At 41.3% G+C, this 23,351-nt stretch overlaps 1 protein-coding gene across 1 annotated transcript in view; it reads right to left on the minus strand.

Annotated features, from left to right (window-relative positions):
* Ccdc175 (coiled-coil domain containing 175) overlaps positions 1–23,081 on the minus strand; it is a 464,210-nt gene extending 441,129 nt beyond the window's left edge. The window contains exons 1-6 of the mRNA XM_032907915.1: positions 22,917–23,081; positions 19,820–19,905; positions 17,800–17,911; positions 12,083–12,218; positions 3,388–3,616; positions 906–1,028 (exon numbers count right to left, since the gene is read on the minus strand). Of these exons, the coding sequence (XP_032763806.1) occupies positions 906–1,028; positions 3,388–3,616; positions 12,083–12,218; positions 17,800–17,911; positions 19,820–19,905; positions 22,917–23,076 (846 nt within the window). The 5' untranslated portion in view covers positions 23,077–23,081. The remainder of the gene's footprint in view (positions 1–905; positions 1,029–3,387; positions 3,617–12,082; positions 12,219–17,799; positions 17,912–19,819; positions 19,906–22,916) is intronic.
* Positions 23,082–23,351: the final 270 nt, after the last annotated feature.

Consider the following 23,351-nt stretch of genomic DNA (forward strand, 5'->3'; position numbering starts at 1 on the left):
GTCTAGACTGAAGAATTCATGTGTATGTTAGTTTGCACTTCCCTTGGTCTGTGTTTTAGGAATCTCCACAAAAAATCCACCATCCTAGGCAATATTCTACCCCATGTCTCTACTTCATAGCTTGGTAGAGGCAAGCTTTAAGTCCAGGTTGATGTGACACTCAAGTCTAGAGATGGCAGGAGGGGCAACAGGGTCTGGGGTAAGATTGTTATGGGTTCCTAACTTGACCTTAGAAATCTTGGATTTAAACTAGGTTGGTGGGGTGCTTCCTTGCACTGTATGAGGCTAAAATGGGAGACAGGAGCTGGGGTGTGCAGATGGCATGAACCGTTGCTTAGCGACTTTCCTTAAGCCTCACCTGACCTCTGCCTCTTTACCATTGTTGATACCTAAAATCAGATGATGGTCTCTTTAAACACATATATGTCCCAGGAGTGTTTTATTTTACTGATGTTGTAATGATTAGATGCCATCATGGACATATCATTATTAGGGTTAGTATGTGTACCTCATGTGACATATGATGGAATTTGTGATACATTCTGGCAGAAAAATGGGCTGCTTCCCTTTGTCTGCTGTACTGTGTGGTTTTGCATATGAGTTTTGATATACACTGAAGAAATTTTCTATAGATCCATTCATTCAACTAATTGAGAGAAAAGATTAGTAGGCACTGAGATATTTAGTTAGCTCTACACGTAGTTAAAATAATTTTCAAGGTATTTTGGTGATTAAGTACAATCTGTACATGCTACAATACTTTAGAGGAAGTGTCAGGAAATGTGATCGCAAATTGGCATTTCTCAGAAAATCAGGAAAATGAATTAAATAACCTTTCTTTTTTTCTTTAAACTGCTATGTTCAGATTGGGCTAAAGGAAGAAGATGTTTATTTTTTTTTCTTACCACTGCATTGGTAGTAACTGTTAGCTTCATTTTTATTATTTTATTTTGTAATCTGGTCAATTCTTTCCTCTTATTATATGCCTCTTTTCTCTTGTCTTCACAGGACTGCTTCGCGTCTTTAATCTACAGTAACAACAATAAGCCAATTAAAAAGTCTATTAGTGCATCAGAGAAAGATTTTTCAACTTGTCAACCTAGTTAATATTCAATTTAAACAGGCCATTTTCCATCTAAGTGAACTAACAACTTAAAGGAAGAATGAAACGAAGGCAGGATTTTCGTATTTCCTAAAGTTAAAGGCAGAACCATGAACCCTATGGGTCAAACTGCAGCCATAAGAGGTTGATGGTATGTCTATAGGAGCAATATGGCAACGGCCATGGTCAAGAATGGCTGAAAGCATCTTGCCGCTGTGGTGGCTTACTTACTACATCCCAGCAGTGGGCATCACATGTATGACTATGGAGGTATGGGGAATGAAGAAAGTACTCACAAGAATTAGGTGTCTAGAAACCCCCACTTCCTACTACCTAATGGAAAATAAAACCCAGCTAGGAGTGGCACGTACAAAGTCATTGAAGACAGGGCAGCTTATATTCTTGGATACTTTTTACTATTTCTACCAAAATCAAACATCTTGTCACATGTCAGACTCTGGAGGAATGAGCGGCTCTTATTAAAAAATCAAACATAGTTTTTCAGCGAACTGAGTGGTCAAGAACAAGGCAACAATGAGCAGAAAGGCATAAGGTAGCATAGTGGATTAAAACTGTGAACACGGAGGGGAACACCCATAAGGAAGGGGAGGGGGGAGGGGGATGTTTGCCCGGAAACCGGGAAAGGGAATAACACTCGAAATGTATATAAGAAATATTCAAGTTAATAAAAAAAAAACAAAACAAAACTGTGAACACTTATTTTTTTTTTTTTTTCAGGGCTGGGGATCGAACCCAGGACCTTGCGCCACTGTGAACACTTATGTCTGGCTGGCTTTCCCTTTGTGCCTCCAACCGCTTTGTTGTAGCGCAGCGACTTTGAATGAATGTGATCGTAATCTCTCCGCCAGGATACAGATACATATGAGTGAAATTCAGTGATAGAGACTTTTTATTGAAAATTGGGGGGAAAACCCATAAATTTTAAAAAGCCGTGTAATAAATTAACCTTCCTTCTTTCCTTCCTATTAAATGCTGCATTGTTTAAACTTGCTTGATTTCCTGGGTCTGAATGTGAAAACTGGTGGCTCCGGGTCTAAATGTTGACAGTCCCTGAGTTTAGGAGCTCTCTCACTTTGGAAAGGACACAGCCAAAGCTCTGCAGCTGTGTGGCCGGAGTGTTGATTCCCTAATTGGTTCTTGATTGTGTCAATAAAGGAGGCAGAAGCCAATTGCTGGGAGAAGGGAAAGGGGTGGGACTTCCGGGTCCCAGGAGAAGGTATGAGGAGAAAGGTTTTTCAGAGTAGGCTTTGGAGTGAGGAGGAAGTTGCAGACATGAAGATCCTGGGGTCCCTGCCGTGTAGTCTCTGCCGTGAGTGGGGGCTGAGTAGGATGGAGGGAGATAATTGATAAGATTAGGGAAGGAAATTCTGGCTAGTTATAAAATGATAAAACTAGTGTTTTCTATCCATGGCGCGTAGGTGAGCTGGAGAGGATGGTGGGCAGCCGGGGCAGTTGTTAGCAGCTTAGTGAAGCTAACTGTGAGGGGCTGTGGAAGCAATCACAGCTCCCGGGAAAAATGGCTAGCTGCCTGTTGGTGGAGCTGAATGACACTGAGGAGGCCATTGGTGGAGCTAAGCTGGGCAAAGGAGCAAGCATGTTTATAAAACTATACGCGACACAGCTGTTTCCATCTTGACCTAGCTCCTGTCTGTACAGTAAGAATGGAGACAGCTCTACCTTTTCCAGAGCAACCAAGGCACCTTGAGAAATAAAAGGACAGTTGGATAGTGAGCTCAATCAACACAGCACAGCAGGTGTGCGACCTCTACAGGGACAGGAGAGGCAGTGACTACCTCTGCCTCTGACCTCTGGAAATTGCTGGCTTCATAATACAGTTTGCTTTTTGCACACTAGGGTCTGGCAGCCCATCTGAAGCCTACTCCTGTCTCGGGTTGCTGCAGCTGGAAAACAGGCATCACAGGTATTACATTTAAACTCCTAGGTTCTGTCTATACAAAAGTGGAACTAGATAAAAGGTGGCAAATTCCTCATCTCTACATTGACACAGGGCCACTAAAGAGTCATGGACCCTGCATTGGACTCTGTTCTGTGAGCAGAATGAATGTGCATAACCGAATGTCTTCTCCAAGAGGCTGCACAAACAAACAAACCATGAGTTTCTCACGCCAGTGCTGTTCAGAAGTCCCCCAAGGCCAATCCTAATGGTCACTTACCACCTAGTCAAGAGGACAACGAAAACGTCCCATTGATGCCTCTGGGTCAAGTCAATTCTGAATTTAAAAATAATGAATCCCACCACTTACACGGTTAGCCAAACGTTCTTTCTTTTTCCTATGCTCTTGCTTATGTTTTTCAATTAACTCATTTGCATCTCGCAGACATTGTTTTTGAAGTCCTATTTCTTCTTTCTCGAATTTTATTCTGGTATAGGTGTCATTTATATAAATGGTTGCTGCGGCTTTCTCTTCCAAGGTTTGGTTCAGGAGCAGGACAAACTTTGCATGCTGCTTCGCCAGCTCCTCTTGCTTTATCCTAGGAGAGCAGAATGAATCTTGACATAGAAGGATGATACTTAGTAAAGGAAGGAATTCAGACGCTACAGTGACATCAGAAGGATGCCCTAAGACATACTTACTTTCTCACTGTCTCTGTGGTTTACATTTAAACTCAATAAGGATAGAAAGTAACAGAATAAGTGTCCACTTTGCAACTTCTTAAGCCACTGCTAAAATGTCAGTCACTTGGCCCCACTTCACCCTACCTAGCTAGCCCCATGTGCCAGGATATTGTGTTGGCTTAAAGTATGAGTCCAAAGTCATTTGGAACAAGTGAATGGAATGTGACCAGATGGATGTTTGCAGGTAGGTCATTAAACCAAAGAAAGGTAATCATTCTAGTGTGTTTCTGGTTACCCTGATACCAAAGCTCCAAGGGTTGGCCCAAGAGAAATCTAGCCTTCCCCTGGACAGAACCTAGAGAAAGAGGAGGCTGCAGCCATCTCTACTTCTCAGATGATTCTTGAGACCTGATTCTCAGCACAAAATGAGTTGTGTACCTCACACGTGCACTGTGGGCTACACCTCCCTGAGGAAGAACTGAATTCTGGGAGAAATACGGAACACAATATTGAAAGTGGGAATAACTGATGCCATTTCTTGTGGAACATAAACATCTTTCCTAGTGTTTACTCTTCAGGGTTAGAGACTTAGGGTTGGGGGAGGGGTAGACATGGGATGTTGGGAGGCTTTTTTTTTTTTTTTTTTTTTTGGCAGAGGCCAAACATCACAAAGGAGCTTGGTGAGGGAGTGAGTTAGTGGCTGCTTTGTGGGCCAAGTATGGGAAACCTGGACAGAGAACTAAAACCAAAAACCTGTTTGTGATAGTTATGGTGGTGATAATGGTTGTAATAGTGTAATGGTAGTCATGGTGGTGGTTGTGGGATGGCAGATGTGGTGGTGGTGGTAGTCATGGTGGTGATGTTAGTGGTGGACATGGTGGTGGTGATAGTTATGGTGGTAGTAGTTATGGGGGTCATGGTGGTGGTAGTCATGGATGTAGTGGTGGTGGTGGTTTAAGAAGAGTGCATTCACAAACAAGATATAGGCCTGAGGAAAGCATACACAAGTATGGCCTCCATACTTTCTAGATGCTAAGCAGTGAGATGAAAGAGTCTCACAAGTCATCAGAGCCCGTGAGACCCTGGGTAATGCATCTACCTTGGAAACATAGAAGCAACAGGGGATGATTACAGGCAGTTCCATCTCATCAATTCACCACTCTCTATTTGTACCTCATCTTTCCCTAAAAATTTATCTACAGCAGAGATGCTCCTGCTGTGTTGGACCTGCAGGATAAGTGTCATTCGGAATCTATTAGAAATGTTGACCACTTTGTGGTCTGCAACTTGGCCTGGAGCAATTTGGGTGCTCCAGCCCACCTGCCCACACCTAGAGACAGCCTGACTCCCAGGAGGTCTGCCCTAACCAGGGTCACATAAGATCTGCTGTAGCCAGGGTCACAGGAGGCCTACCCTAACTAGGGACACAGGAAGCCCCCTAACCAGATACAACACTGTTGCCCCCCAGAAGGATTATTCTAACCCAGGTCACAGAGCTCCAACTTCATGCAAGGAGGAACAAACTCCATTCAGAGAATAGCAAGGTCAGGCAATAACCAGATGGCAAGAGGCAATCACAAGAACATAGGCAAGAGAAACCAATGTCACTTGGCACCATCAGAACCCTGTTCTCCCACTATGGCAATCCCTGGGTAACATAACACACAAGCTTCTGACCTAAAATTCCATTTCATGAAGGTTATAGAGGACTTTAAGGAAGACATAAATAACTCCCTTAAAGAAATACAGGAGAACACAGGTAAACAGATAGAAGCCCTTAAAGAGGAAACATATAAATCCCTTAAATAAATACAGAAAAATACAATTAAATAGGTGAAGGAATTAAACAAAACTACTCAGGATCTAAAAATGGAAATAGAAACAATAAAGAAGTCACAAAGGGAGGCAACCCTGGAGATGGAAAACCTAGGAAAGAGATCAGGAGTTCCAGACACAAGCATCACCACAGAATACAAGAGACTTATCTCAGGCATGGAGGATACCATAGACAATATTGACACAATAGTCAAAGAAAACACAAAGTGCAAAAAGTGCCTAATCCAAAACATCCAGGAAATTAAGGACACAATGAAAAGACCAAACCTAAGAGTAATAGAAATAAAAAAAAAAGAATAATAGAAATAGAAGAAAATGAAGATTCCCAATTCAAAGGGTCAGAAAACATCTTTAACAAAATTATAGAAGAAAATGTCCCTAACCTAAAGAAACAGATAAGGCCATAAACATACAAGAAGCCTACAGAACACCAAATAGATTGGACCAGAAAAGAAACACCTCCCGTCACATAATAGTCAAAACACCAAACGCACAAAATAAAGAAAGAATATTAAAAGCAGTAAGGGAAAAAGGCCAAGTAACATATAAAGGCAGACTATGAGTATCACACCAGACTTCTCAACAGAAACTCTAAAAGTCAGAATATCTTAGACAGATGTCATGTATGCCATAAGAAAACAAAAATGTCAGCCCAGACTACTATACTCAGCAAAACTCTAAATCACCATAGATGGAGGAACCAAGACAGTCTATGACAAAACCAAATTTAAATGATATCTTTCCACTAATCCAGCCCTACAAAGGATACTAGAAGGAAAATTCCAACACAAAGAGGGAAACTATACTGAAGAAAAACCAAGAAATTAACCATCTCACAACAAGCCCAAAAGAAGAGAACCACACAAATATAATACCACCTCTAACAACAAAAATAACAGGAACCACCAATTATTGGTCTTTAATATCTCTCAACATCAATGGACTCAATTTCCCAATAAAAAGACATAGGCAAACAGACTGGATACATAAACAGAACCCAGCATTTTGCTGCATTCAGGAAATACACCTCAGTGACAAAGACAGATACTATGCCAGAGTAAAAAGTTGGAAAAATTTTTTTCCAAGCAAATGATCACAAGAGACAAGCTGGAGTGGCCATTCTAATATCCAATAAAATAGACTTTCAACCAAAAGTTATCAAAAGAAATAGAGAGAGGCACTTCATAATCATCAAAGGAAAAAAAAAAACATAAGATGAACTCTCAATCCTGAATGTCTATGCCCCAAATGCAAAGGCTCACACATTTGTAAAAGAAATGTTACACACAAATTCAAAGGCTCACACAATAATAGTGGGAGACTTCAACACTCCACTCTCACTAATGGACACGTCATGGAAACAGAAACAAAGCAGAGACACAGTAAAACTAACATAATTTATGAACCAAATGCATTTAACAGATATCCACAGAACATTTCACCCTAAAACAAAAGAATATATCTTCTTCTCAGCACCTCAAGATACCTTCTCTAAAGCTGATCATATAAACGGACACAAAACAAGCTTCAACAGACACAAGGAGATTGAAATCATCCCATCCATTCTATCAGATCACCATGGACTAAGACTGGTTTTCAATAACAACAAAAACAACAGAAAGTCTACATACTCATGGAAACTGAACAACTTTCTACTGAACTACAACTTGACTAGAGAAGAAATAAATTAAAAGACATTTTAGAATTTAACAAAAATGAACACACAGCATAACCAAATTTATGGGACACACTGAAAGCAGTACTAAGGAAAATTCATAGCACTGACTTCATAAAGAAATTGGAGATATCCTACACTAGCAACTTAACAGTACACCTGAAAGCTCTAAAACAAAAAGAAAATAACACAAAAGGAGTAGACAGCAGGAAATAATCAAACTCAGGGCTGAAATCAATCAATTAGAAACATAAAGAATGATACAAAGAATTAACAAAAACTAGGAGCTGGTTCTTTGAGAAAATCAATGAGATAGATAAACCCTTAGCCAAACTAGCTAAAGGCTATGGAGAAAGTATTCAAATTAACAAAATCAGAAATGAAAAGGGAGACATAACAACAGAAACTGAAGAAATTAAAAAAATCATCAGATCCTATTACAAAAGCCTATATTCAACAAAACTGAAAATCTAGATGAAATGGATGATTTTCTAGACAGATACCAAGTACCAAAGTTAAATCAGGATCAGATAAACTAAACAGTCCTGTGACCCCTAAGGAAATAGAAGTAGTCATTAAAAGTCTTTCAACCAAAAAAAGCCCAGGGACAGATGGCTTTAGTGCAGAAATCTATCAGACCTTCTAAGAAGACCTAATACCAATACTTCTCAAATTATTCCACAAAATAGAAATAGAAGGAACATTACCTAATTCATACTATGAAGTTACACTGATACCTAAACCACACAAAGACCCAACAAATAAAGAGAACTTCAGACCAATTTCACTTAGGAATATTGATACAAAAATACTCAATAAAATACTCATAAGATGAATTCAAAAGCACTCAAAACAATCATTAACCATGATCAAGTAGGTTTCATCCCAGGAATACATAGATAGTTCAATATATGAAAACCTGTCAATGTAATTCACTGTATAAACAAACTCAAAAATATCACATGATCATCTCATTAGATGCTGAAAAAGCCTTTGACAAAATACAACACCCTTCATGTTAACAGTCTTGGAAAGATCAGGAATTCAAGACACATACCCAAACATAATAAAAGCAATATACACCAAACCAATAGCTAACATCAAACTGAGTGGAGAGAAACTTGAAGCAGTCACAGTAAAATCAGAGACAGATAAGGCTGCCTACTCTCTTCCTACCTATTCAATATAGTACTCAAAGTTCTAGTTAGAGCAATTAGACAACAAAAGTAGGTCAGAGGGATACAAATTGGAAAGGAAGAAGTCAAGGTATCACTATTTGCAGATGATATGATAGTATACATAAATGACCCCAAAAATCCTACCAGAGAACTTCTACACCTGATAAACAACTTCAGCAAAGTAGCTGAATATAAAATTAGCTCAAACAAAAGATTAGCTTTCTTCTTCACAAAGATTAAACAGGTTGAGAAAGAAATTAGGAAACAACACCCTTTACAATAGTCCCAAATAATGTAAAATATATTGGTGTGACTATAACCAAGCAAGTGAAAGATCCGCGTGACAAGAACTTCAAGTCTCTGAAGAAAGAAATCGAAGAAGACCTCAGAAGATGGAAAGACCTCCATGTCATGGACCAGTAGGATTAACATAGTGAAAATGGCCATCTTACCAAAAGCTATCTGCAGATTCAATACAGTCCCCAACTCAGTTCTTCACAGAGATAGAAAGAGCATTTCTCAACTTCATATGCAATAACAACAAACCCAGGATAGTGAAAACAATTCTCTACAGCTGATATTTGACAAAGAAGCCAAAATCATAGTGTAAAAAAGCAAACATTTTCAACAAATGGTGCTGGTCTAACTAGAGGCCTTCATGTAGAAGAATGCAAATTGACCCATTTTTATCCCCTTGTACAAAGCTCAAGTCCAAGTGGATCAAGGACCTCCACACAAAACCAGATATGCTGAATCTAATAGAAGAGAAAGTGGGAAAGAGCATTGAACACATCAGCATAGGGGGAAATTTCCTGAACAGGACAACAAATGGCACAGGCTATAAGATCAACAATTGACAAATGGGACCTCAGGAAACTAAAAAAGCTTCTGTAAGGCAAAGGACACTGTCAACAGGACAACAAAATGGCAACCAATAGATTGGGAAAAGATTTTTACCAACCCTACATCCTATAGAGGGCTTATATCCAAAAAACACAAAGAACTAAAGAAGTTGGACTCCAGAGAACCAAATAACCCAATTAAAAGAAGAGGTGCAGATCTAAACAAAACATTCTCAACTGAGGAATTTTGAATGGCTGAGAAGCAAGAAATGTTCAACATCATTAGTCATCAGGCAAATGCAAATCAAAACCACCCTGAGATTCCACCTCATGCCAATCAGAATGGCTAAGATAAAAAAAAAAAACTCAGATGGCAGCAGATGCTGGCAAGAATGTGGAGAAAGAGAAACACTCCTCCATTGCTGATGGGATTGCAAGCTGGTACAATCACTTTGGAAATCAACTTGGTGGTTCCTCAGAAAATTGGAAATAGTTCTACCTGAGAACCCAGCTATACCACTCCTGGGCATATACCCAAAATATGCTCCACCATATCACAATGACACATGCTCCACTATGTTCATGGCAGCTTTATTTATAATAGCTAGAAACAACCCAGATGTCCCTCAACAGAAGAATGGATACAGAAAATTTGGTATATCTGAGCAATGGAATACTACTCAGCTATTAAAAGTGAGGACTTCACAAAATTTTCAGGCAAATGGATGGAACTAGAAAATATCATCCTCAGTGAGGTAACCCAGACCTAGAAGGACATATATGGTATGTACTCACTGAGAAGTGAATATTAGTCCAAATCTTAGAATGCCCATGATACAACTCACAGACCATATGAAGCTTAACAAGAAGTAAAGTCAAAGTATGGTTGCTTCAATCCCACTTAGAATGGGGAACAAAATAATCACAGGAGGCAAAAGGAGGGAGGACTCTAGGTGGGAGAGAAGGGGGAGGGAAAAGGGGGGGCAGGATCAGATCTGGGAAGAGACAGAAGTACAGAGGGCCAGGAGAATGAATAAACAAAGCAGCGGGGGGCTGAGAATATGGGGAACCACTAGAAAGTCCCAGACACCAGAGATGCAAGAGCTTGTCAGGACCCAATAGGGATGACACTAGTTGAAGTGTCAAACTTCAGGGAGAAAGAACCTGATGAGACACCTCCCAGTTGAGTTATGGGGCCACCCACCGATCTCAAATTTTTAATCTAGAATTGTTACTGTCTAAAGGAAACACAGAGACAAAAATGGAGCAGAGACTGGATTAAAGGCCTTTTAGACCCTGCCATACCTAGGGATCCATCCCATCTGCAGACACCTAACCCTGACGCTATTGCTGATGCCAAGATATGCTTGCAGACAGGAGCCTGGTATGGCTGTTCTCTGAGAGGCTCTGCCAGCCCCTGACTAATACAAATGCAGATCCTCATAGCCAACCATTGGACTTAGCCCAGGGACCCCAATGGAAGAGTTAGGGAATGGACTGAAGGAGCTGAAGGGGATTGCAACCCCATAGGAAGACTAACTAACTGGATCCCTCAGAGCTCCCACCAACCAAAGTAACCACCAACCAAAGTGCATGCATGTACTGGTCCATGGCTCTTGCTACATATGCAGCAGAGGACTGCCTTATCTGGCATCAGTGAGAGGGGAGGTGCATGGTCCTGTGGAAGCTTGATGTCCCAGAGAAGGGGGATGCTAGAGGGGTGAGATGGATGGGGGGAGCACCCTATCATAGGCAATGGGGAGGGGGAGATAGTGGGGGTTCATGAAGGGGAGACTGGGAAGGGAGACAACATTCGAAATGTAAACAAATAAAATAATAAAGAAATGTTGACCTTCAACCCCACCCTACTTCCTGGTAGACCTACCAAATCCTGTGTTTTAACCTTCTTTAAGCCTTTAAGGCTTTAAGCCTTCTCAGGATCCTGCTGCTCATGCAAAAGCCCCAAATTTACAGGAGCAGAATGGTGGGGCGTCACTTGATGTGTCTAGCTGCACATTCCATTTCTGGTTGTTGGTTTAGAAATAGTCCAGTTTATAGCTATCCCTAGAAATGATGGCCAGTGCAGTCCATGCATAAACTGCACTGTGACTCCTTAGTAGCGGTTAGAATATTCACTATGCCTCAATCTTATGAGTCTCATTCCTGACACCTCTCCCAGGGCAGGTGTTCTGAGGGTCTACTTTGGGAAGAACATGTGAGGGTCTTGAGATCTGATGAGTCCCTGTGCACTAATTTCCCTGCTATGATGGGGATGGGAGGTTTCTCAGTATAGAACATCAACATTCTGATATTTATGCATTAGTCTTGCAAGTCTGCTCACGGTGAGAACTTATTCTTCAAGTCTTATATTGTTTTCTCACTTTAGAATAAATCTTCCTCTTATAGATTATGTTGGGTCAAGAGCTCTGAATTCTGTTTTACAGACAGAGCATGTGAAGCCCAGGGAGGAAGCATTGGCCCAAGACAACAGCTTAGAAATAAAGAAAGGGTTCTGGCAGGTCTCAAGCCAGTTACATACATAGTCTCATTTAACTATACTCAAACCCTGGAAGTCTTTCCGAGGAACCCACCTCATCTTCCTATTGAATTATAAGTACAATTGAAGATCTTTCATGAAATAAACTGGATAGAACATAACCGGCCTAATATGTACTTACAAGGAAATTGCAACAAGGAATTATTGGAGCACGGTGGGGTTGCAAACTTCATTCCATAAGAGCGGAAACATTAAAACACTGAGTTTCAACCTTGGTAGGGAGCTTGGAAATAAATACATTGTTTGCAGTGAACACTCTCAGTTTCTCAAACACCTAATTAAGAAATACCTACCCCAGAGCTTCATTCATGGTCTTCAGCTCAAATATTTTGTCGTTTAGAAACTTTATTTCATCATTCGTCTTCTCGATCTTTCCTTTCACTTGACTTATCTCTAACATATTGAGTTTGCGAGCTTCCAAGATACACTCTTCAAAGCAAGTGAAAATGTGACTGTCATTGGAGGAAGGGTACAACAGAAGATGGTTTTCCTATCCCAAGGAGAACTGCCTTTCATCGACATATTATTTTCATTATGTTTCTGTACCAAGCACTTTGAACTTACCACTTTGGACCTTCCGAGTCTTACGAACTTCTGTGGCTGTTATGATGTAACCAGCTTCCATGATCTGAAAAGCTTCGCAGGCACAGTCTTACAGTAGCTGATTCCCACTGGCCCTACACCCTTCTTACCTCCTGCCTAGGACTTCCCATTGTCTCTAACAAAGTATTTGTTTTAGGCACCATACTATGTATACATGTTCAGAAAGCTCAGGAGGAGGAACAAGCATTGGATCACTGGTTAAAGGAAGCAGGGAATAGGTACTGACTTCCTCCCTCTCACCAGTGGGTGTCATTGAGAAGAAGTAACTCTACTGAGGTGTGTTCTCATCATTAATTAATTGTGCCTAGCTGCAGCCCAAATTATAATGCCAGGCTGGCTCTCCTTCTCTCCTATTATTGGTCTTCTCATTACACCCTTCCCTTTGGATTATACACCCTAAAAACATAATGGTGCAAAAGCCATTGCCTTAAATCCTCTCTTCTGGAGAACCCAATATAATATGTAGTTATCTGTAAATAAATCTCAAACTAGTACAACAGTGGGAACCTTAAGACTCTAAAGGCTCTGTGATGGTTTGCAAATGCTTGGCCCAGGGAGTGCAATGTGATGGTTTGCATATGCTTGGCCCAGGGAGTGGCACTATTAGAAGGTGTGGCCTTGTTGGAGGAAGTGTGTCACTGTGGGGTGGGCTTGGAGACCCTCTTCCTAGCTCTTCCTTAGATGCTGAGTCTGTTCCTGGCTTCCTTCGGATGAAGATATAGAACTCTCAGCTCCTCCTGCACCATTCCTGACTGGATGCTGCCATGCTCCCGCCTTGGTGATAATGGACTGAACCTCTGAACCTGTAAGCCAGCCCCAATTAAATGTTGTCCTTTATAAAACTTTTATTGGTCATGGTGTCTGTTCACAGCAATAAAACCCTAACTAATACAGGCTCTAAGTCTTTAAGGACTTAGACTCTAAAGTTTAGAGAATTACCCAGCATGTGATAGACAAGAGGGCCACACACACCAATACAACAGCATCCTAAGCGACTAGCTGACAGCTCCCCTAGGAGATTCAGACTAGTACTCGCCTTCCCGGCATATCTTTTTCCAGGTCACTGGTTAAATTGTTTGTGGTAACAAGCTCCTCAAACTCTGTGCCTCCAACACACTTCTCTGTCAGTGGGGAATTCTGATCAAGTGCAGGCTCTGCTGGCAAACAGGGTCTGGGGGATGCCTGGAGATTCTGATTTCTAATTCATCTTCCCTTGTTGTATCTAATGCTGGTCCATAGACCACACTGCCAGCCACGAGGCTTTATGATATAAAGCCAAGTAAACGTTCTCAGTTACACATGCAGCACGCATCAAAGACTTTACAAGCTAATATGGTATATACTTTTCCTACGAACATATTTTTTCCTGTTTATAGAAATACAACCCGATCTGGAAAACAAAGAAAAACAACTGAAGAAAGGAAAACAGAAACACGTTTAAACACGTTTTGATGTAGATTGTGTTATGTCTCTCTTTTCTTCTTGTGTAGACGTATTGCTGTATATTTTTCCTCAAACTAATGTGGCACTAATCACATTCCTTTATTATATAACCTTATTGTACCAGTTAGCATACAGCTGGAAGATAGAATATTAATTAATAGTAAGTTCAACAACAAAAGTTGATTACAAAGAGCTACTAACCACAACCAAAGATTAGAGAAATAAGAAACCGCTGTAGTCCTAAGAGGCGCACATTGCTAGAAGGTTGTAGTCTTTTGGACGTCAAAGAAATTTATGCAGTGCTGAGGTGCTGGACTTTGCTGGAAATAGCCCTAGAGTGCCAGAGGACTTGTCCACACAGACAGATCATAACTGCTCAAGGAAAGTCAACTGAAGTTCTTCACAGAGTGGGTCTCTCTTTGGCAGTGACGTGAAGCTGCCCAAAGGGTTCTGTGAGCAGTGGATAGGCTGGACATTGAAGGCACTGAATCTTGTAGGGTCGAGGCATGCCGGTATCACATGCAGTGGAGGGGTCTGCCAAAATGGCAGCTGGAACCTAAAAAGAAACTCTTCTCCCTCTATCATACCTTCCTAGTGTCCTCTACTGACCAAGCTGAACATCACATCAGTTAGCAAGGGGCAGGGAGTGCTGACCAGTTTTCCACCAACTCTACACAAGCTAGAGTTACCTGAAAGGAGGCAACCTCAGTTTAGAGAATGCCTCCATGAGATCTAATTATAGGGCATTTTCTTATTGGTGATTGATGGAGGAGGGCCCAGTCCATTGTGGGTGGTGCCATCCCTGGGTTGGTGGTGCCTCCTATCTCTCATCTGTAAACGTCCCTGCCCTCACTGCTTTTAATGATAAACAGTAGCGTGGCAACGTAAGTGAACCTTCCCCACCCCCAAGTTGCTTCGGTCATGGTGTTTCATCTCAGCAATAGAAACCTTAACTAAGACAAGATGCCAGTCTATAAGGTTCCACTCCTTTGTTGTCAAGCAGATATCAAAATGCAGATTTAGAGCAACGATTCAGTAAGTGGGTAATGGGCACATCTATCTTTCAAAATAAAACACTTGTATTATGCCAGGTGAAATGTCTGCCACCTTTCTATAACCCAGCACCCTTGTTTATTTGTTTTAAGCACATAAAATCAAAGCTAAAAATAAAACACGCACAAACAAAATGTGATTTTCTTATTAGAATCTTCAGGTTTGTGTGCAGAGAATGTATAATACTTTCAGGCATGTCTCTGGTGGGGTGAAGATGGTAAGACTTCGGAGGAGAGGTCAAAATGCAAAGACATGTAGAGTTGGTCTACTTTGGCAGAAGAGAGCCATAGCAGTGGAACACAGGATAAACTCCAACCCAGGGAGGAGCTGTCACGTATCTAGAGCTGCACTCTATGCTAAAGGTGGTTCTTACAGAAGGACTCAGTTACAAGCCTCTGCTGACACTTCTTACAGCTGGAAAAACAAAGTTGGGTCCTGAAGAAGGCTAACAGATGAGAGATAGGAGGCACCACCAACCCAGGGATGGCACCATCCACAATGGACTGGACCCTCCTCCTGATACCAAAATTTTAACTAAAAGCAATACCAAGAGCTAAATGTAAGAACCAGAGGTTTAACTCTTAGGGGCTGGGAATTTGGTTTGGTGATGGTATTCTTCACTCCTCTAGCATGTGTGTGGCCACTTTTTGATCTCCACAAAATCCAAATCATAACATTTAAAAGATACCCTCAGAGGTAAAAACGTATTAAAGTAGGGTTTTTTTTTTTAAATTTACTTATTTCTTTATGTGTGAGCCCATGTGAGTATATGTGAAACTTGTAAAGAGACACCATGACCAAGGTAACTCTTATAAAGGATAACATTTAACTGGGGCTGGCTTACTGGTTCTGAGGTTCGGTCCATTATCATCATGGTGGGAACACAGGAGTGCTTAGGCAGGCATGGCACTGGAGGAGCTGAGAGTTCTACATCTTGCTCTGAAGACAAACAGGAGAAGACTAGCTTCCAGGCAGCTAAGAGAAGGGTCTGTCAAAGTCCACCCCCACAGTGACATTCTTCCTCCTACAAGGCCACACGTACTCCAATGAGGCCACACCTCCTAACAGTGCCATGGCAGACAGAAGATTGGATCCCCTGGAACTGAAGCTGCTAGTGGTTGTGAGCTGTATCTTGGTGCTAGGAATGAACCCAAATCTTCTACAAGGGTAGCAGGCAATCTTAACTACTGAGCCATCTCTCCAGGCCTGATTAAAATCTTTATGACATTAGATTTGAGAATGTTTTCTTTGAGACAATACCAAAAGTATAGTTAACAAAAGAAACAAGTAGATATGTTAGACCATCAAATTAAAAGCGTTCATCAAAGGTCACCATCGACAGAGGGCAAAGGCCGGCTCCCGAGTAGGAGGACATACTTGAAAATGATATACCTAGTAATGGGTTGACATCTAATAAAAACACCACAACCCACTAATGACAACAACCGCAAAGTGCCCAATACTATAAGGACAACAGGCCTGGGTTCAACATCTCTCTTCACAAAACAAAGCAACCCAGACACAGCAACCAACAAAAACAGAAAAAGACACTCAAAGGCACTAATCAATAGAAAAATTCAGATCAAACCCATAGTTCCTTATTTATGCTGAATAGAACAAATCTCATTAACACAAACCAAATAAGAAAGTAACAAGTGTTGGCAAGGATGTGTGGGAAATGGAGCCTGTAGGTTACTGAGAGCTACCTATGATGGCTGATCTTCCAAGAATTGCGTGCAGAATCATCATACAGTCTAGCATTGATATAGACTTTAGAACAGAGTTTAGATGTGCATTTGGACGCTGTAAACATCATCACTCTCAATAGCTGAGAGGCAGCAGAAGTGGTCCTACAGCAATAGAACGGTTAAGCAAAGTGTGGTGGGTATACACAATGGAATGCTATTCAACCTTTACAAGGAAGCTCATTCTGATACCTGTTCCCTTGTGAGTAAACCTTGCCGTCACTATACTAAGTGAACTAAACTAGTCAGAACAGGTGTAGTGGTTTGAATAGGCTTGGCCCAGGTAGCGGCACTATTAGGAGGTGTGTCCTTGTTGGAGTGGGTGTGGTCTTGTAGGAGGAATTGTGTCACTGTGGGGGTGGACTTTGAGAGACCCTTCTCTTAGCTGCCTGGAAGCCAGTCTTCTCCCGTTTGTCTTCAGAACAAGATGTAGAACTCTCAGCTCCTCCAGTGCCATGCCTGCTTGGATGCTGCCATGTTCCCACCATAATGATGATGGACTGAACTTCAGAACCAGTTAAATGTTGTCCTTATAAGACTTGCCTTTGTCACAGTGTCTCTTTACAGCAATGGAAACCCTAACTAAGACAGGAGGACTACTTTGTGATATACCTAGAATTGCCAACATCCTATAAATAAAAGGTAGAATGGTTGGTTAGGACATCCACAGAGCCTAATTTAAGTGTGTAAATGGGATGACCCATCTTTTAGTCAATTTAACAGCAAAATTGTGCAAATTGAATTTCTTTCTTCTTCTTTTCTTTCTTTCTTTCTTTCTTTTTTTTTTTTTTTTTTTCTTTAAGATTTATTTATTTCATTTATTTGAGTACACCGTAGCTATCTTCAGACAAACCATAAGAGGGCCCTGGATCCTATTAAAGATGGTTGTGAGCCACTATGTGGTTGCTGGGAATTGAACCGAGGACCACAGTCAGTGCTCTTAACCCTCCGAGCCATCTCTCCAGCCCACAAGCTGAATTTCTTTATGGTGTATCATTTCCACCTAAAGTAACATGAGGGATTGCTAAAGAACACAATGTTCACGTTAGGTAGTCTTTCTATTGACGCTTATAAAAGCACAGCTATTAAATGCTTGTTTAAGAAGCACTTGGCTCGTTTCCTGTGAAAACACGAAGGCCCGAAAGCCCCACAGCTTGGGGCGGTACCTTTCAGTTCCTTGTGCATGCTGTTGGGCACAGTCTCCAGCAGGAAGTAGAGCCTGCTCAGCTCCATGCTTTCGATCTCCAGAAGCTCTATTGTGTTTTTTCGCATTTCTTCCTGGAAAAAAAAATCAAATTGCTTCTTAAAAAGTTAACGCAGCAAAGCAGTCGTGTTTCCTTCCCCGGACAGGAGCTCTCTGCCTGGGAATTGAAATGCCATTTCCACCAGACACCTCCTGCTGCTGTTTTTACTCGTCAGACAGCTGGGAAAGACGAGGATCTGCATCAGATTTTAATCTGTCGTTGCTGACTGACTTCTAATATCGGTTGATTTTTTTTTTTTTTTTACTCAGAGCCTTTTTTCTTCTGTGTACGTGTTTCCTGTATCCAGTTTCAACTCATCTAAATGGAAAGAATCCAAGAAGAGGGTCAACACTAAGATGACCACTTACTTAAAAAAATTTAAACTCCCTGTAAATACACATGTGAGAATACAGAGAACGACGATTTTCTATTCTCCTTAAAATGTGTGTATGCATGTATGTGTACTGTGTCTACAGATAGTACCTGCAGAGATGGGAAAAAGAGCATCGAACCTCCTGAAACTGGAATTGTGACCCATAATACGGATCCTGAGAACGAAACCTGGGTCCTCTGCAAGAGCAGCGAGTGGTCCTAACCACAGAGCCATCTCCCAATCCTCCCATGCTTTTCTTATGTCTATGAATCTGACAGTCTCGTAATGGTTAATTTATTTGCTTGTTTTTAGGTACAGGTGCATTTAACAAGGGGGAAACCTTCAAAAGCGATCACTTAAATAAAGCTATAGCTATTTTATGACCTGAGATTTTTACCAACCGAAAATCAGATTGCATATTTGTATATACAATGTGATATTGTTTCTGCAAAAAATAAATAAATAAATAAAAGTTCAATGCAGATCTCACCTGTAATCTGGAAATAAAATAGTTAATTGTAAATAGTTGAGGGTAGTGGAATTATAGTGGTTTTTATTTGTTTGTTTTGATTATTTTGTTTGTAAGATTTCTAGGGTAAGCATATACTTCTTTTATAATAATAAGTATTGGCCAATTTTTAAATGGAGGAATTTATGTCTGCTACTTGAGAGATTTTCCTGGCTCAGGTGTTTAGTGGTTGGGGTCTAGATTCTTTAATTAGCCACGATGAAAGTCTTGACTCCTACATATACAAAGAAAAATGTACGTGGAAGGAAGGAGCAGCTTGGTCAGTGGCCAGTGATACCACTGATGGGTCCACCCAAGTGATTCTGAGGTGAGGCTATGTGGAATGACCACACTCTTGTATATACTTATATAAAATATATAGTAACGAGATGCTTATCTATGGACTTGAGGTTTCTTACTTATGGCCCTTTCTACCTTCTTAGACATTTATTAAGCGATAGATTTCTCCATTTTTAAGATCAAATAAAGACTCCTCTGTTTCAGCTGACAAGTAGATGTATCCAGAGGGAAATTTGGAAGCATTTCTTTGATCTGGCTTCTTTAGGGGCAGGCCTATATAAGGAAAGAATATCTGATGTTCCTTAATGCAGTTCTGTTAAGACACTGACTACCGTCCATGAAGGGAATGGCTTTCAGGAGGCTGAGTTACTTGTCACCATACCTCAGCCAGCCCAGTGGTGATGGTTGTTGCTTGGCTGGTTGTTGGTAGGTAGGATGGCTGGTCTAACCATTGCTTGCGTATTACATTTGCCCACGTGGCCCACCCATTACCTGGGCTCCCTCAGCAGCCCTGTGGCCTTTTCTAATCGGGCTTGTCATTTTCTTTAGCCCATGCTCCTTTCAGTTTTATGCAGGAAAAACTGAGCAGCAATTTAAAATGACATTGGTTAGTAAATTGAAGAAAAATATTTTCTAATTCGGGGTAAATATTCTTTCTGTCTACCTATTTAGGCAATTCGAACAGAGTCGCTTCTAAATTAAAGGTTAGTGCGGGCATACGTGAAAGTCAAAAAAGGTAAATCTTAAAGATAATACAATACCAGTTTTTTAACTGCCACAGTAATGTCCTTAAGAAAGGTTTTAACTTCTTCATTGCACGTGAAATAGTCACCTTGCAGAGATTTCTCTGGAAAACAAAAAGGTGAGAAAGTTAAGGTATCTTACATATTTGTCCAAAGGCTACTTTCTTCACACTTAATGATCTGGTTCAAATGTTGAAACTTCGACTATTTTGAAAATCCATTGAATATTGTGAATTTTCTTCTTTTAATATGTTTTCTATTGCATAGTATGCACGCGTGCGAGCGCACACACACACACACACAGAATCCTTAAAGAAAATCTCTCATTAAATTCATCTTTGTAGATATATCCTATGATGGGAAGAAGAGACTAAAGTAAGATGAAAAATAATAAATATTCATAAATGAGAAAAAGTGAACATGTCTGCAATGCGGGTTTAAAAATATTTTATATCTCCATACACACACGTGTGTGAATATATACATTAATGCACATGTATGTATACTGAATAGAAAATAACACTGTGCCAGAAACACACAATGAATCACTTTAGTTAAGGGATCTTTTATGTCCTGTACTTCTGTACAAAAATGTGAAGCAAGGCCTGAGACTGCACATTCACAGATGTGTAACTATGCTGTTAGCCTTCTGTCCCTCTCCCCTTGTTCCCTGATGCACTCAGACAGGTCTCCTTTACCTTAACCTCTGTACTAAGAGAACATTGTGAAATACAAGTAAACATAATAAAGGCAAGATACGTACTGAATAAGAAGGGCGAGAGAGAATCAAAGGCAAAGAATGGAGACGAGCAGGAGACCGCAGCTTCTAGGCCTGTCCCGTGTGTGTGAGATCAGTTTCATGGGCTTCATCATGATTTATCTGCATCATCCAACTCTTGTTTTTCTCTTTGACAATACTAAGGATGAAAGCTAAGACCTCCCTCATGCTAGACAAGTGACCCATCACTGAGTCACAACCCAATGCCCTGTACTGTCATTTTTTGACAAAGAATAATTCTCATAGTATAGACGAGAATCTAAGACTCACCTATGACTTTTGAGGTTATATTTTATGTGCAAAGCCCCAGACATAATCAGTACTAGATTGCAGCTTTAGAACCAGCCAGTAAGACTCGGGGGCCCATGCACTTGTAGCCATTTCCTTCTCTCAGTAGAATGAATTGTAGCATCTGCTCCAGTTCCAGGGACCGTGGACTCTCCTACATAACTATAAAGCAAGTATGCTGAAGAGGCAAGAGGGTGCCATCTCCTTTCTTTTTTTCTTTATGGAAAAAGTAAGCACATGTTTATTATTGCTCAAAAATGTGCTGGAGATTTATAGACTTTCTAACTAAACTCAGAGTAAGACATCTTTATTTTAGATGAATTTTATTTATAGATAACTTTAGTTGTAGCCCAGACTGGTCTTCAACTTGCTATCAGGTAGAGGATAGATAACCTTGGCCTTCCGATCCTTTGCTTCCACCTCACAAGTGCTGGGAATCCCACACCCAGGTGCAAGAGTGCTGATGAAGTTTCTTCCTAAGGAGAACTTCCTAGGGTGCTGGGACACACTATCTTCCAGACACCACCATGGTGCTCCCTGACTCACTGCAGCTATGGCCACCTGTACGAGACCTGCACAAGTGGAGGCAAGGAGCTCAGACAACATTCTACACACACCACTAATGGACTCAGTGTAAGTGGGGGCTGGCAAAACGAGAGAAATCACAAAGGTGAGAAAGGATGTTTAGGAGTGTTGAGAGGGGCGAGAGAGGCATGAGGGATAGGTATGACCAAGATACTATGTGTGCAAGTACAAAATTGTCTGAGAATAAATAAAAGATACTCTAGTAAAAAGAACTTCCCAAGTCTCCAGACATTATTATCATATGCAAATATTTGTGCATAATAGGGTTGAGTGGACATGTTGATCTAGAGTAATCGTGAAAAGAATTCAAGGTCCAAGGTCTAACAATGACCTTGGCTACACAGGGTTAATTTGTGTCCTTAAAGACTAACCTTTTTCATGGAAATACTTGCCCTTGCTTATCCAATGAGAAGTGTGACATTAAATTCAGTCCTCTAAGAGGATGAAAGAGAAATGGCTGTAACCACAGCACATTCACAGAAATAGCTGTGATTACCTTGAAGCAATACAACAATCTTAGTGAAACAATGAAGCAGCTTGCTCTTAATTTCCCTAAACACCTTTGATCTCAACAGGAAGTGCCCTTTCTTGGACTAACCCAATGCGATTTCTAATGGAATAAGTATTATATTAGTTACTTTTGAATGGCTGTGACCAAAATGCCTCACAGAATCAACTCAGGGAAAGAATTTTTTAGCTAGCTCAGGGTTTAGAGGGTTCCAGTCCATCATGGTGGGGAGAGTAGAGCAGCAGTACCTCCATTCACTGCAGCAGGAACTCGAGAAAGATGTCCCCAAGAACCAGAAAGAGAGCAGGAACTAGAGACTGGTTAAAAATATTCAAAGTCCCCTCCCATTCTGCTCAGCGACAGACTTCTCTCAGCTAAGCCCCACCTCCTAACGATTTCATGGCCTCCTAAAACCAGCCCAAACAGCCAGGAAGCAAGCTTGTACAGCAGGAGCCTGGGGGACAGTTGAGAGTTAAACAATGACTATTGAGTATGTTAGCCTGATTCCACAAAAGATAATTTTTGGTTCAAATCTCTGAAACGCTGTCTTTTATTTAATTTTCTTTGCCCATTACAACTAACAGGTGCCTTTCAAGCATTTTTTTTTCCTACTTGTCCTTTAAAGTCTCCAATTTTCCGTGGTAAAGGCATGAAGGTGTTAAACCAATGAAGGAAAAGTTAAGAGGCGACGGCTAGAGTGGAAAGCAGACGTGCAGGTCCCAGTTGATCTTCTGGGAACCCGTTGGTTATAGCGATTCATTAACCCAGATGCATTTGAGCAGATGCTATGAATACTTAGCCCCTCCCTGTGCCCCATCTCCCCCACCAACGAGAACAGAAGGCCAGGAATGTCCTGGGTTTCAGGAGAAGAGTGTCTGCTCAGGCTCCTGTCAAGATCCTAACAGATCACCATCTTCATGGGGAATGTGGCTCCGGGCCTCAGTAGAACTTCTCACCTACAACTAACAGTTGCTCTAATGCATTGGCCGCTACCGAGGAGCCCAAGGTAGAGGGGAAAGTGCATCGCTCCAGGGACAGGCTTGTGGAGACCGAGGCTGGCCGCACCAACTTTTTGTCGACAAACCCCTGGTCCGGGGTCCAGGAGCGCATAGCCATCTTGCTTGTTGATGCTGTCAGCCCTGGGTGAAGTGAGAGGAGCACTGTTGCCAGGGGCAACGATGACCCTACTGCTGACGTCTCCAAGTGCGCCCGTGTGGCCCCCACCTGAGGGAGGAACCTCCTTTGGCTCTTGAACTTTACTCCCAAAGTCTAAGTGGTCCTGGTTGGATGACTATTCGGCAACCCCTCCATATTCCTACCTTTCTTACAGACTGCTTTCAGAAAACACAGGACCACGTAGGAGTGCCTCTGGCCTCTCCATAGCGTGGCTC

The sequence above is a fragment of the Rattus rattus genome, chromosome 7, assembly GCF_011064425.1.
Source record: "Rattus rattus isolate New Zealand chromosome 7, Rrattus_CSIRO_v1, whole genome shotgun sequence".
Classification (NCBI taxonomy): domain Eukaryota; kingdom Metazoa; phylum Chordata; class Mammalia; order Rodentia; family Muridae; genus Rattus; species Rattus rattus.